Source organism: Medicago sativa, chromosome 1 (genome assembly GCF_051527215.1).
Source record: "Medicago sativa cultivar Bolivia chromosome 1, Bolivia_mono, whole genome shotgun sequence".
Classification (NCBI taxonomy): Eukaryota; Viridiplantae; Streptophyta; class Magnoliopsida; order Fabales; family Fabaceae; genus Medicago; species Medicago sativa.
Window position 1 is genome coordinate 90,443,185 of NC_140749.1, and position 14,870 is coordinate 90,458,054.

The following is a 14,870-nucleotide window of genomic DNA, read 5'->3' on the forward strand; positions in this document are numbered from 1 at the left end:
GTCTTTTGTTTGATTTGCGGCTTTATGTGTGATAGGAAACAACTTTGAGCCAAAACAACAATTTGAGATATTTCCGTGGTTTATTTCTCATGTTTATCTGTTTATTTGTTTGCTATTTGCGTGGTTTATCTGTTTGTGGTTTTGGAAGAAATGTGCGGCATATTGGTAGGGGAAACAGATGAAAACAACTCTTTTTCTTTTTGTTTTTCATAATTAAAATTTGGATTAGGGTAAAACAGTTAGGGTTTAGCGGAAACAACCATGTTTGTAGCGCAAAAAGATGAAAAGCCAAATTTTTCTTTTTATTTTTCATAATTAAAGTTTGGAATAGGGTAAAACAGTAATTATAAACATTAGGGCTTCTGAAAAATTAGAGCGAAATTGTTTGCTTGGGGCAACTTTTATATATAGATTGATGTGTATGTAATTTTGATTGTTTCATGTATGGACCCTAGATTGGACCGTGTTAAAGGCAACAAACCTACCATGACAATATCTGCAAGGTGGGAGCGGTTACAACATGCTAAAATGGAGAAATGTGGCTCATGCACGTTTCAGCCTCTTCAGTGAAGATCCTGGGAAACATCTACATGCAACAGTTGCGACCAAAGCGGAGGTTATTAAGGTGGAGATGTAAAAGAACTGAGGTCATACTATCTGGATATATCTGTTGTTTTTGGTGGACATCTCGCTCGCTGTTGACAAGAGTGCCACCTTCTTAATTCGACTCATCTAAAGTACACGTGTAACCTTTTAGATGGTTTGTGATTTTGCATGGGGAGCAAATGTCCTAGCCCACTTGTACAGGGAGCTGAACTTTGCACGTCGTTAACACTGCGCAACTGGTTGGATATGCGACTCTGCTTCATGAATAAGTTATAACAATGTTTTGTTATGTGTTATTTAGTTAAATGTTAAACTTTTTTTAAAAAAATAAGTTAAATGGTAAACATGTTTTGTTATGTGTTGTGTACCTATCGGTGTAGGTTGATGCAAGCTTGGAGAAAAGGTTTCAAAAAAAGACAAACGGGAGGCAAGGAAAATGATAAAATCTGAAATTTTTGGGTCTGTTTGGTAAGCCCACTATGAACTCGTTTGACAAAAAAAACTTTGTTTGGTAATGGTCTTTTACCACGAGCTTATAGCTTATTTCACGAGCTTATAAACTATTTTTCAGAAGCTATTTCAAGTAGCGTTTGAGCCTGTAGCTTATCATTTTTTCTTCCATCTTTACCCTTGCTATTTTCTCTAAAAACCAATTCTACCCCTATATTTTTAAATAAGATATCTATGTTTTAAATGCTCACAAATGAAAGATTTTTTTTTTAAAAAAAATATTCGTTTTTACTGTTGCATTTCATTTTACATTTTTCTAAGGACATTTAATTGTATATAATTACGTTAATTTTTTTTCGAAGGACGTAATTTTTTTTGTTCGGTTAAATTCTTTGCACATAAATTTTGCCCATTATATTAAACTTGCTCGCATCTAGTTTTATTTTTTTTTCTTCAGAAAGACTCATGTCTAGTTTAATTGTTTTTTTTACAAATATTTTTATTGTTATTTTTTACGTCTATATAATTTACTTTTTTGTTATATTTTATCATTATATTTATTTTCTTACAAAGTATACTGAAATGAAAATAAATACTAAAATATAAAATAAAGATATATTAAATTAATAATTTAAATTAGTAAATTTTAAATACTTAAATATTAATGGATGCTAATTTTGTTATAAATTAAGAATGTCTTTTTATGTCATTTTACACTTATCAACTTATTGAACCGCTGATTTTACCAAACACTTCAATTAGCTTATCAGCTATAAGTCATCAGTCATCAACTAACAACTATAAGCTATCAGTCATCAGCTATAAGCTATAAACTATCAGTTAGCTTATCAGTTATCCGCTATTTTTACCAAACAGAGCCTTTGTAACTTACTAAACGACAACACGACTTTTTATCTCACGTAAATTATGTCCAATTCTTACCGTTAAAAAAATCAAATACCCATACTGATAAAATTCATCCACATTTTTTTCTTTTTCTTTTTTATAAACAACAAACGCATTTTTCCCACCCATCTTCTTTACCCATAAAATTATCATAATTCCATCCACCGTTCATGTCAATGGCATGCCTCCGTAATCTCTTCCCTATCATTCCTAATTCATCATTATTTTATTTTTCATTTCCATTTTGCTTATTCATTTTACCTTGTTTTCAGTTACGTTTGTTTTACAGTTATTTTTCCCTTGCTTAGTTTTTGTTATATCATCCTTGTACCATTGCTTGAATTATAGATTCAAACGCATTTGATCATTTTGTCAAAAAAAAATATACGCATTTGATCATTTTTTTTCCAGTGAATTTCAATTGCAATTTGTCTACTTGATTATTCTTATTAATGACTTTAATTCGTTCTTAGCAACCGTAATTATCGTCACAATGTCAAGATTTATTATTGTGATTGCTGCCCGCATTGGTTATATTTATCCATGATTTTTTTGGTAATTTTAATCATAATTTAAAGCCGAGTAAATCGTCAATTCATTTGTACCAAAAAAAAAAAATTCGTCAATTCATCCCCTAAAATTGTATGGGCTGGACATTTATCCCTCTTAAATTTTTGAATAGGCAAAGCAACTTCAATTTTGAATTATGTCGAGCAACTTATTATTGATAATTCTTAAATCTATCAAAATCCTCGTAATTTTTGCAACGAGACAAAAAAAAAAAAGGTTTAACAAAGCCATTGTTGCTAATATGGTTATAACATGACTTCAAAGCTTCCCATCTCGACGACCTATTGCTCATAAAAAAAAAAGACGAGATCAATTTCCTTCAAGCTCATATCCATCAATGTAGAAAGACAAATCATGAGAAATAATCCCACGCCTTATCAAATTATCCTTTGTTTGAAAATGATTAATTAAAAAACGCAAAGCAAAATGAAACACCTTCATTGAAACCAAATTGCTTCAAATTAAGTCAACTTTGATTTGTTTAACCGTTACTATGTGGATATTTCCCTCTAGATGACGATGAAGAATTTTTTATTAAATTGTTTGATCACCTTAAAATTTGAGAATCTTATTGAAATAATTAGGATAGTGATGCTAAAAAAGGTTACTAAATTAATTCGAGAATAAGTGTATTTCATATAGCATAGGGACACATGAGAAATAAAACTGAGTTTGTGGAGCAATGTAGTGAAGGAATGAAGATCTAAGAGAAATGATCAATCAACAAATAGTTATAATTTAGAATAGGGTACTGCCAACCGGTGTCCCTGAGGTATTGGTTAAACATACCATAAAAGAGAATTATCACTATAAAAGGAAACTGTTTTTAACTTTATTATAAATTAATTACACAATTTCAATGCATTAACTACTATATAATTTCTTTTTTCATATCCTTAACGAGTGCTTGGGACACCGGTTAGCATTTCCCTTTAGAATATTTGATTGTCCACTTTCAAGTAAAGGATTAAATATTTAATTGAGGTGAATTCGGCTTTTGGTTTGATTTCATGTAGTGTTGGATAGGGGTGTTTGCCGCACAATTTGGATTTGTTATAAAGTAAAAAGTCATCCGATCCAACAAATTAAATACTTACGGTTTGGTTTGCAGAACTTTTAAAAAATATATGATTCAATCTTATACTCCCTCCAGTCACTATTATAAGCAAAATTTTACTTTTTAGATACATTGAGTAATTAATGTATCTAGTCTTTATTATAGACTAGATACATTTATTATTCAATGTATCTAAAAAGTGAAATTTTGCTTATAATAGTGACCGGAGGGAGTACAATTTTATGGGGCTGTTTGTATTAGTTTTTTGATATCCAAACTACAATTTTATAAAAAAAATCTCAATTTTTTTTTTAAGAAGCTAAACTATCTCACCCAAATTGACACGAAAAGAATCGAACCTAACTCACCCAAATTGGCACCAGAAAGAATCAAATTTTGGACCTTGAGGTGGAGCACACTTCGAGGCCTCAAGGCACCACCACCCCAGGCTAATTCAAGTGGTTAAAATTTATTAAAATTAATATTAGAAAGACACGGTAAAAGCATACGTTTGATGCATAGCATAACATATAAAAAAAATTAGGGACAAAAATAAACGATTTTGTTTGAAGCATATGAAATAGTAAAACAAATAAATTTTGTAAAAAAAATAAAAATGAAAAAAGATTAAATTTAACTATTATTAAAAAGATTTTGTTTGAAGCATATAAGTATTTTTTTAGGGGTATAATAAGTATTATTAAAAAAATGAAAAATAAACAGATAATAAATTAGCGCAATATATTATAGAAATAAAAGAAAATTATATTTATGTATGCAGTTCAGTTTGGTTTGATTTTGAAAGTTCAAAATCCGATCCAATTTGAACGGTTGTTACAAAAACATATCCAACAAATTTTGATTTTGTGCGATTTTTGTTTGTTTTTGGATTGTTTTGCGGTTTTAATTTAGATAATTTTGGATGTGAACACTCTAGTATTGGGTTGGATAGAAATCTATGAATCAGTAATAATCTGATATATATTGAAGTGGTTGAACTTGAATTTCGATTGCATGAGATGGTTAATAGGCATCTGTTTAATAAAAAAAAATTGTCCATAAATATAAGCAATTGGATTTTGCTTATAGTTATGACCAACAATTTTGATGTTATTGTTGCTTGTATATGAGACACGAGGGATACGAGAGAAAGTATTGGTAATTGAATTTAGCTTATACTATTTACTACCAACAATTTTGATGCTTTTTGTTGTGTGTGTGTGTATATATATATATTCAACATGAAGTGTCACAACTTAATAAATGGATGAAAGTACTGATGATTTTTTATCATTGTTGTGAATTTAGGATTGGTTTTCTGGCATCAGAGGCGTTCTTGTTAGTTGTTAGCAGGCTCTGCTACAAGTACATACCAAAAAAAATACCAAGGGCATCATTCGATTTCGACATATGATTTGTCTTGCAGCGCACTTCGCAAAGGTGCGTTTGCTGTCGGGGCTATTTTGACACTGTTTTCAATACTGACTTCTACTTTGTACTATTGGGCACACTGCAAGGCCGACACAGCCGGTTTTTGAATGAGATACCAAAATGAAGATATTGAAATGGACAAACGTAATCACATTCCTGGATCTTAGAGGCCATGAAGAATTACTTCTTTGAATAAGTTGGGTTTTTAATTTACACACTTTTGGTTGTTTTTATTCATTTTTGTTGGATTTTTTTTTTTTTTGTTGTGGGAGTGTCAAGGAAGGAGCAATGTGTTAAAAAACCTTGTTAGTAGGGTACATGCAATATTTGCGTCTTAATATGAGTGCTTGAAACATTATAGATGGTAGTAGTATGGCAAGGGTTCAATATATTATAATGAGAAATGGACTCATCAAACCATTTGCATTAGTGCATCAAATGCTTGGGTTATTGTGATAAAAAAAAGAAAAAAAGAAAAAAAACCTATTGCTACCACCTTCATGGATGAAGAATCATAAAATCAAATCAAATCTAAAAAATGAAGAATCATAGGAAAATACATGATAAAGGAGTCACTGGAACACCATACATTAAAGAAACAAATAGAGGATCGATAAATAAGGCCCTGAAGCAAAGGATGTTACAATTGAAACATGGAAGACTGCTGGGGAAATTACATTAATAATGGTATTGCGGTTACATCAGTAAATTAAATTGAAGATGAAAATAAAGAAGACAAAAGAAGTTGGTGAAGATGATGTAATTAGAAGGAGAAAATCTACGAAAGGAGAATAGGTTTAGGAATTAGCTTCCCTATTTCTAAATAGTAAATAATATTTCGATAAAATATAATATTTTTTGACAATAAAATATTTTATAAAATACCTATTATCGAATAAAAGTGCTAATAATGACATTACTGTAATAAAAAAAAATGATGACATGTATACTAACTACGCCCACCTAGGTGCTGCCACGCCATTAGTGTCGGGGTAAATAAGTAAAATTGAACCTAAAATGAGGATTGAGGATACTCTGGAAAACAAAGTGCCGAAATGGCTAACCATTAAAAATATACACACCATTTTGTTGTTATAAATTTTAGAGTAAGTAAATATTATCATTAATATTTATTTATAATACGAGTTTAATGGAGAGAATGTAAAATACTAGTTTTACACTACTCCCTCCGTCCTATATTACTTGACCTATTTAGAATATTTGCACTATTCATGTAACATGCTTTGACTCTATTTTTCTACTAATATATAAAAACAAAATATAGCATATAAGATGTTGTTAGATTCGTCTCGATTAATATTTTCAAAATATCAAATTTTCGTAATTTTTTCTACTAAATTATTAAAGAAATTTAAGTTTAAAATTGTGCATTGACATACGTGAGGGACGGAGGGAGTATCATTTAATAAGAAATCATCATTCTTTGATGTTATACAACTACTTTCAATATATTTTTATGATTTGACGGAATACAATATGCTCATTTGATGTTCCGTGAAACTATTTAACAATAATAGTGCATTTTCTTCCTTTTCAAAAAAAAAAAATAGTGCATTTTCTATTCGTTTTAAACTTTTTATGATGATGTTTGTTAATATTTCTTTTGTCTATACTTTCTATAATTACAGATTTTAATAATTTTAATCTTGGTATAAATCTAAAACTTCAATTGGTTTAACAAACCAAAATGAGTATGAAATGGATTAGAGAAGTAATAAATCTCATATTTTAAAAAGAAAAAATAATTTTGATATACAATGATTAGTTTTCTTTTATAAAGAAAGAATTAGTGTACAAACAAAATAAACAAAACGGATAAAAAGGAAAAAAGTGGACTTGGAGGAGTGAGAATAGAAAGAAAAAAGAAAGAAAAAGAAAAAGAGTGGGGCGATATATATTTTTATTTACATGAAAAAAACCCGGAGCCGAAAAAAGGACACACACTAGTCACTATCACACACTATACCAGACATTGAATTGAAGATATTAGTGAATAGTGAGTGAATGTGAAAAGAGTGACAAAACAAGCAATACAGAGTAAAGGGTTTTTGTTGAATTTGTTGAATCAAATTGAACACCGAAATCATGGCTGTGTCTGTAACAATTATAGTCCTCATCATCTCTCTTCATCTCTTAGCTTTCGTTTTTGCTATAGGCGCTGAACGACGTCGTAGTGAGGTAATCTTTATCCTTTCTTTAATTTCAACACTAATCTTGCTTTTTTTGTTTCTTAAATCTGATTAATCTCTTTTCAGGCCAAAGTGGTTCCTGATGAGTACGATGACCGAACTTTTTGTGTTTACACCACCGACGCTTCCACTGTCTACGGTGTTGCTGCTTTCTCTCTCCTGCTTCTCAGTCAAACTGTTCTTAACGCCGTCACTAGATGTCTTTGCTGTGGTAAAGGTCTCATCTCTGGTTGTTCTACCACTTGTGCTGTCATCTTCTTCATTCTCTCATGGTAATATTCCAATCTTCACAGCTTTTTATTTTCCCCTTAAAAAACCCTTTTTTTTTTTTTTTTGTAAATACAAGAAGAAGAAAAGTTGATTTTAGTAAACAAATGAACTTGAGCTGTATATATCACTTCGTGAATTGATTGTTGACTTTGTATTCAAAAATTAATTGTGTTGAATTTGGTTATTTGATAAAAATTTGGTTTGAGTTCATCATATTCACGTAGACATCTGCTATAATTTGATAAAAATTGAAGTCTTTGTACATGAATTCGGATTGCTTTCCCGCAGTTGGCAGTTGACCCTCATTCACCCCGTCGACATGTCATTGGATGTTATATCAAGAGCAGACAGTCCATATTTTTTCAAGCTCAGCATTTTAGTCTTTCAAAAAAATAAATTAAAATCTGCATTGAAATCATGTCAGTCTGATCTCGATCTTAACTGCCACCAATGTCCCAACTACGTAAATGCAGGGGATTGCCGATTGCCCGATTTCGGTTGCACGTAATCCACGTAGACACCATTAATAATTTGAGACCATGAAAGTGAGAGAGCGTAAGTGTTGTATATGTGTTGGACACAAATATACATATTCTGACGCAGTTCTCACATGTGCGCCGCCCCTTGCAATCTGCTCTCCTTCTTCTCTGCCTTCCCCTATTTTCTTTCACATGACCATTACTTCCTCTTTTTGTAACATTATGAGAGTTGACCCCTCAGGATCTTTCACTAATTAGTAGAACTAGGGTTTTTCCGGTGAATGGGAAAAGAGAGCTTGGGCCACGAGGCCCATCATATTTATTTTTTGCTTTAGACTTCTATATGTTTTTGAGGATGAAGGAATTTTTGCCTTCTTTTGTATTATTACTTAGTTTACTAGTGATTTAGTGGTTATTTTATGCATGTATGATAGTTTTTTTTCCTTTTGTGTTTATATGTATAAGCACAATTTTGCCCTTCTGTAGGATCTTACAGTTGTGTTATGATCCTCGACTTATGATCTTTCAACCCCCTCCCAATCTTACATAGAATCTCGAGTTTGACTACATTGACCTGAAGTGAAATAATGATGATTTTTATTATTGTTGCTGTAAAATCAGGACCGGTTTTTTGGCAGCAGAGGCGTGCTTGTTAGCAGGCTCTGCTAGGAATGCCTACCACACAAAGTACCGAGGGAATTTTGTGACACACGACTTGTCTTGCGCTACACTTCGCAAAGGTGTGTTTGCTGCTGGGGCTGCCTTGACCTTGTTCTCTATGTTGGCTTCTATTTTGTACTATTGGGCACACGCCAAGGCTGACACTGGTTTCTGGGAGAAGCACCAAAATGAAGGCATTGGATTGGCCACACACAATCACGGTCCTGAATCTGATAAGCCCTGAAGGTTTACTGCTTTCAACATGCTGGGCTATTAATTTATACAATCTTGTATTGCTTTTTACCAAAATGAAGGTGTTTTGGGGGATGAAGGAAGGAACAATGTGTTCAAAACCTTGTTGGTAGAGTATATTTAATATTTATGCCGTAATTGGTGAATGCTTGAAACAATATATAGATAAATAGATGGTAGTGGTATGGTGGGGGTTCAATATAGTCTAGTTTCCAGTTTGAAAGTGTTGCTATTGAAACAAATGGACTCATCCAACCATTTGCTTTAGTGCATCTAATGCTTGAGTTACCGTGATAAAAAAATTTTGGTAACTTGAGTAAAATTATTATGAAAGCCTTTTAGTCAAGTTTTCCACTTTCCAGAAAGAATGGTCACTTTACAAGTCTCTTGTGCAAATGTATGAATTTAGTAAAGCTATGTCTACTTCCTTCTCCCAAATCTTTTTTTGGAACCGCCCTCGTTCATTATCTTGTTGTGTGGCTGTATCTGTATATACTTGCAATTTAGTTTTCTTTCCAATATCTTGAAATTTGAATTTTGTGTTACTTGCCCCCATCAAATATCTTATTTTCTGATTCATTGCTGAAATCGAAAATCGAAATTTCTAGGCACTTGGGCCCATTTTATTATAGTATATGATTATTTTAAAAAACCTTGCTGCTATCATGTGATCATATTTAAATTTACATATAATATTTTGGTTCTTTTCACATATTATTTTCTTGAACTTAAATTTTTCTGTTGATAACGATGGTTGTGAGATTATCAGAATGTGTGAAGGAGAGACTTAGAATAACTTTTGGAGTAGTGAATTCACCCAAAGATAATCCTTTTTAACTTTGGAGTAATTGTTATGTTTGAAATTGTTTTGTTATCATTACCATGTCATTATTGTGCTTCTTATATCATTTTCATGTGATTGAATAAAGCAATGTGGTTGCGTGTGTAAAAGAAAGTAAGGTCATTTGATCCTTACTTATAATCGGTCAAACTTTATTTTTAGTCGAACTCTAGTTTTTTTTTTTTTTTTTTTTGTGGTGGTCGGGGTTCGAACCTTAGACCTTACATATATTATGCATTGTACATACCAACTGAGCTCACGAGGACAGCCGAACTCTAGTTGAATCATGACTACTTTCTCTTGAGGAAAGAAGGGGGTTAAATTGAACTTTATAAATTTAACCTCAGTATGTATACTTCTCAATCAGCCTTCCTACATGTTTAAAGCTTTCAAAGATAAACTACCGGAGCTCCGTAGCCTACTTTTAATAGTGTGTTTTCAGCTAAAATACATTATCAAAATTGTGCTTCCTATAAAACAACCTCTATTTTAAAGGGGTATCCAGCAGTATTTCAGTAGTTAAGAGAATATGTTATGATTAAGGATTGCAAAAACGTGGTGTTTGGGTTTTGCCCCTTCTTTAACTCATTTCAAACAAAACAAGGCAGGCCAACTATAGTTGTAGGGTTGAAAACCTAGTCCGCTCCTTTCTACGTTAGAGTGTTGGGTTGCTCTGTCAAAATTTAAGAGTTAAATTAATTAACTATTTAGTTTATTCACAAAAGAATGTAAAAGCTATAAAACAAAGGTCATTCAAAAAAATCAAAATACATGAATACCGATTCTTCAAAAGCTTAGAAATATCCGGTTTTTTTGGACATAGAATGTCAAATATGTTGCAAAAACAATATTTTTTAAACCATGGTTTGACTTGTCGACCCTTACTGAAAATGTGGTGAAAAGTTACTAGAGATAATTTGAACAAAAACACAAATAAACTTCATAGTAGTCATAACAACAGCAAACTAGTACATTCATTAAACATAGGTGTTATAAGATCAAATCCTACAACAATAACAGAACAAGGGACACCAAACTGAGACATAATCAGAGGAACTTCCCAAATGTTAAGAAGCAAAACAGAGTACAACACAGAAAAAAAAACATACTTAAAAACTGTGACAAGGTTGATACTTAAGTGTCTAACAAATGGGGAATGGAGAATCACATGCGTCAGCAACCTTGATGGCATTGGGAGAGCTAACAAGTTTCTTAAGGTTAGGATCTTTCAAATATTGGCAAAGGCAAGGCTTTTGTTCCTTCAGTTTACTGCAACATATTGCAGAAGGAGGGTTGGATGAAATGATGGCATTTGCACATGCACTTAGTTGTAATGCATTGCATGTTATCCCTATTGATAACTCTGTCTTTGCAAGGAGTACAGTAACCATAATGCACAATGTTAAACATGAAATCTTCATTTTCAAAGAGAGAAAAAAGGACAATTGAAAAAGTTTAATTAAATTTGAGAGGTGATTATTGAGTGTACGAGACTCTAGGACATACAAATGGTAATATGCATCATGGTATGGTTTTCTTAACTATTTATAGTGTGATGAGAAGGGGTCTAGACTCTAGAGTTACTTTTGTAATTTGAATAAACTATACTACTATTATTTAAAGGGTCATGCTAACTTGTAACTTAAGCAAATGCTTAAAAACTCAAAAGTAGTAAGTTTACATTGATGACAACAATATTTTAACTTTTGAAAATTTGAATGTACGACTTTTAAACGAATATTTCTATATTGAGTTCATCAACATACATTCTAAGAACATAAGTTAACATTTTCCTTATTTAAATTATGCGACTTTAGGAAAAGGGTGGTGTCTCTACTATAATAATAGCTTATCCATCAAATGAGCAAATGTTTCGTGGATGGGGAATAATAGTGCTAATAAAGTTGGGCGCCCCATAGTTTGGTGATCATGAATTTGCGGAGTAGTCAACTAGTCATTGCTTCTTCTTTTTTGACGGAATAGTCAGTCATTGCTGGATTGCTCACTCATTGGAATAGTCATTGCTGGATTGCTCACTCATATGGCCTAATGTTAAGAGTGTAAGGCCATGACCTATTCTTGTTTTGTTTGAGCTTATGTCTTGTTTCTTTGTTTTTGTGATTTTTTATGTCATGTAGTTTGTAGTAACTGTTTTTGATTAATGAAATTCATCTCTATTTACAAAAACAAAAATCATTCTTTCAAAAAAAAAAACTCACAAAAACTTTAAATTTTCCAAAAGAAATCCTATACAAAGTTGCCTCTAAATTTAAATCTTTAATATTTAGAACCATTTTTATTTGTGTTTTTCCGAAGAATATGTGCATTTTATATTAAGATAAAACAACAACAATAAAATTAAATAGAAAATTAGAAGGCTCCCACGGATACCAAAAGTAAAGAATTACGATGGATATGTAAGAATTACGATGATCTATTGTGATTTTGAAGAAACTATAATTTATACTTTCTGCAAAGTTATGTGGATCAACGTGATTCCTGATCACATCCGTGATGGTGAATTGGTGACGTCTGCCTACATCAAAGGTGATGCGCATAAGTTATGGGTTCAAACTCCTTCCTTGTTTTTCCAAAATGTCTCAATTTGACTTCTATAAATATTCAATTGTTAGTTCATTTGAAAAAGAAGAATTCAATTATATAGTGTCATATTAAGCAAAAAAAACAAGTACTAATCTCAAATCAAATCTACGAATTCCTTTGATAATAAAGAATTATAGACTTCATGAAGCAGGCATTGTCAAAAACCACAATGTGTAGTTTTGGTTGGGACTTGGGAGCAATTTCTTATAATGCATGGCTTTTGCATTTTTTAAGGAACATTCTGTAGCATGTCACGCTGAGGGTCAAAAGACTTTCGGCGATGTGAAATGTGCTACATGATGGACAGTCAACATTTGAGTTTTTTTATGATCATGTTTACTGTTTTGTCCAAGGAAAAAGGATAAAGGTTTTGTGAAAGAAAAATGAAAAGACAAAGGATAAAAGTAAAACGGAGAAATAAGGCCACAAATAGAGAACAAAGAAATAAGATTTAGATAGAGACATCGATTTTTAATAAATAATACATCGACATCAACCGAGTCACAATTTTCTTTTCAACGACAATGGACAAATAGAAACTATTCAGTCGTTTCAAAGATATAGTCATATAGATAACCATCCTAAACCTCAAAAAATATAAAAATTTACTTAATAAAAATATTTCATATTCTACTTTTTTTTTAAAACTAAAAGCAATAAACTATTATTTAAAATTATATTGTCTCATAAAGATTAAATCAATGAACTTTATTGTCAATTAAAAAGAGAAATATTTGACCAAAAAAAATTAAACCAAATGATTACATTGATTTGAGTTTTATTTTTTTTGAAAGGAAATTATTACATTGATTTAATGAATGATTTAGTATTTTTGAGGGAATGAATGGTTTAGTATTGTAAAGCACATGAAAATTAACATGTAAACCAAAAATTAGTTATTTTACTAAAATACTAGTATTAGATTTTAGAAAAACCTTATTTTTAAACTTGCCTTAGCTCTTTATGTGTGTTGGACCGACCCTAAGCAACTAACCCATGTTCAAATCTTAAAAGATGTCTCGGAATCGAAAGATTTGCAAAACTCTATATATTAACATACTACATGTCATATAACTTAATTTTGAGGTTAAAGTTGATCTTAGCTTTAAAAAGTGTCAAGGTTTATAAGATTGACGTGGTGGTTGATGTGGAGGAGTTAAGTAGTAGAGATAACACTTGTCAAAAAAAAAAGTAGTAGAGATAACAAGGTTGAAAGTTTGATCTCACTCCAACATAATATTACCACCATTTGTTGTTTACAAAAATAGCTTCAGAAAGTGTCATTTTAAACCCTTAACTTGATAACATTAACATAAATTAATCCTTTTTGTCACACTTTGTTAATCTAACTCACCATATTTGCAAATATGGATATGGTGTGATTATTTTTATCATACGTGTGGACTTGAGATGGAAAATGAGAAATGAAAACGTTTAAAACAAAACAACGATGTGATGGAAAATGAGAAATGAAAACGTTTAAAACAAAACAACGATTGAAGAAAGAATAGAAAGACTGTAAAATGACTCAGAATGGTAAAAGAGAGAAAAATAAAGTGGATATTGTATTTCATCATTAAATAACGGAGGAAAATGGAACCTTTTTATATTTGTTTACAATACCACATAGTTTTTCATATAGACAGGAGGTGTATGCGGCATAGATAAAAGAAGAAATATGCTCTTCCCCATCACAAAACACTCGCGTCCTGCAGTCATGCTTAAAATGCCCCTGCTCTAGTTAACTAGCGCAAGTGTAGTTAACTGGCGCACAGTGGCTAATTTTTTTTACTATTTTCACTTAAATTATTTACTTTATTCTAAATTGTTTGTTCACTTTATTCTAAATTATTTATTTGCTATATTCTAATTTATTTATGCACTTAAAATAAATTCGAAATTATAAAATAAATTCGATTTTATTTATTCAATACATAATCATAAACATAAAATAAATGTAAATATAAATACAAATAAAAAACAAAATTAATAAATATAACTCTCGTTTTATTAATATCATTCAAACATTACAATAATCAATACATATATTTTATTTGAATTCACTAATCTACTTATTATCTTTTTACCCTATTGGGGTAAAAAGTTATTTTTACCCTCTTCAGTATATAGCAATAGCTCTTGGGAAAAATAGTGATCAGTCTTGTTGGGGAAAAAGACATCAAGATCCCATGAGGTAAATTTAAATTTGGTTCCTTTTATACCCCCATGATGATTCTTTTTACCCACGGTAAAAAGATTTTGGGAGTAAAAGGAAGCAAACCTAATTTTACCTCGAGGGATGATGTCTTTTTCCCCAACTCGACTGACCACTATTTCCCCCAAGAGCCACTACTATATACCTAAAGGGGTATAAAGAGCCTAAAGACCATAGAAGCAAAAAAGAAGAAGAGAAAGAGGGGGAGAGAGTGGGAGGAGATAATGTGAGAAAAAGAGGAAGTTTGTGAGGGTATTTATAGGTAAAAATGATAACCTAGTTTGTATTTATCATAAATATGGTCAAAAAAACGTGTAAA

At 31.2% G+C, this 14,870-nt stretch overlaps 1 protein-coding gene across 1 annotated transcript; it reads left to right on the plus strand.

Annotated features, from left to right (window-relative positions):
- Window positions 1-7,061: 7,061 nt before the first annotated feature.
- LOC146959011 (aerobic coproporphyrinogen-III oxidase (DUF1218)) lies at window positions 7,062-9,329 on the plus strand. Its single transcript, XM_085740544.1, has 3 exons — window positions 7,062-7,219; window positions 7,297-7,502; window positions 8,601-9,329. Exons 1-3 carry the CDS (start codon window positions 7,127-7,129, stop codon window positions 8,881-8,883), a joined length of 582 nt encoding a protein of 193 aa, XP_085596670.1. The 5' UTR covers window positions 7,062-7,126; the 3' UTR covers window positions 8,884-9,329.
- The last annotated feature ends 5,541 nt before the right edge of the window (window positions 9,330-14,870 follow it).

What these genes read in the sequence shown, in the direction of transcription:
- LOC146959011 (XM_085740544.1), top strand. Translation starts at nt 7,127, where the DNA reads ATGGCTGTGTCTGTAACAATTATAGTCCTCATCATCTCTCTTCATCTC. An exon ending in CTGAACGACGTCGTAGTGAG is followed by an intron (nt 7,220 to 7,296) that starts GTAATCTTTATC and finishes ATCTCTTTTCAG; the next exon opens with GCCAAAGTGGTTCCTGATGA. An exon ending in ATCTTCTTCATTCTCTCATG is followed by an intron (nt 7,503 to 8,600) that starts GTAATATTCCAA and finishes CTGTAAAATCAG; the next exon opens with GACCGGTTTTTTGGCAGCAG.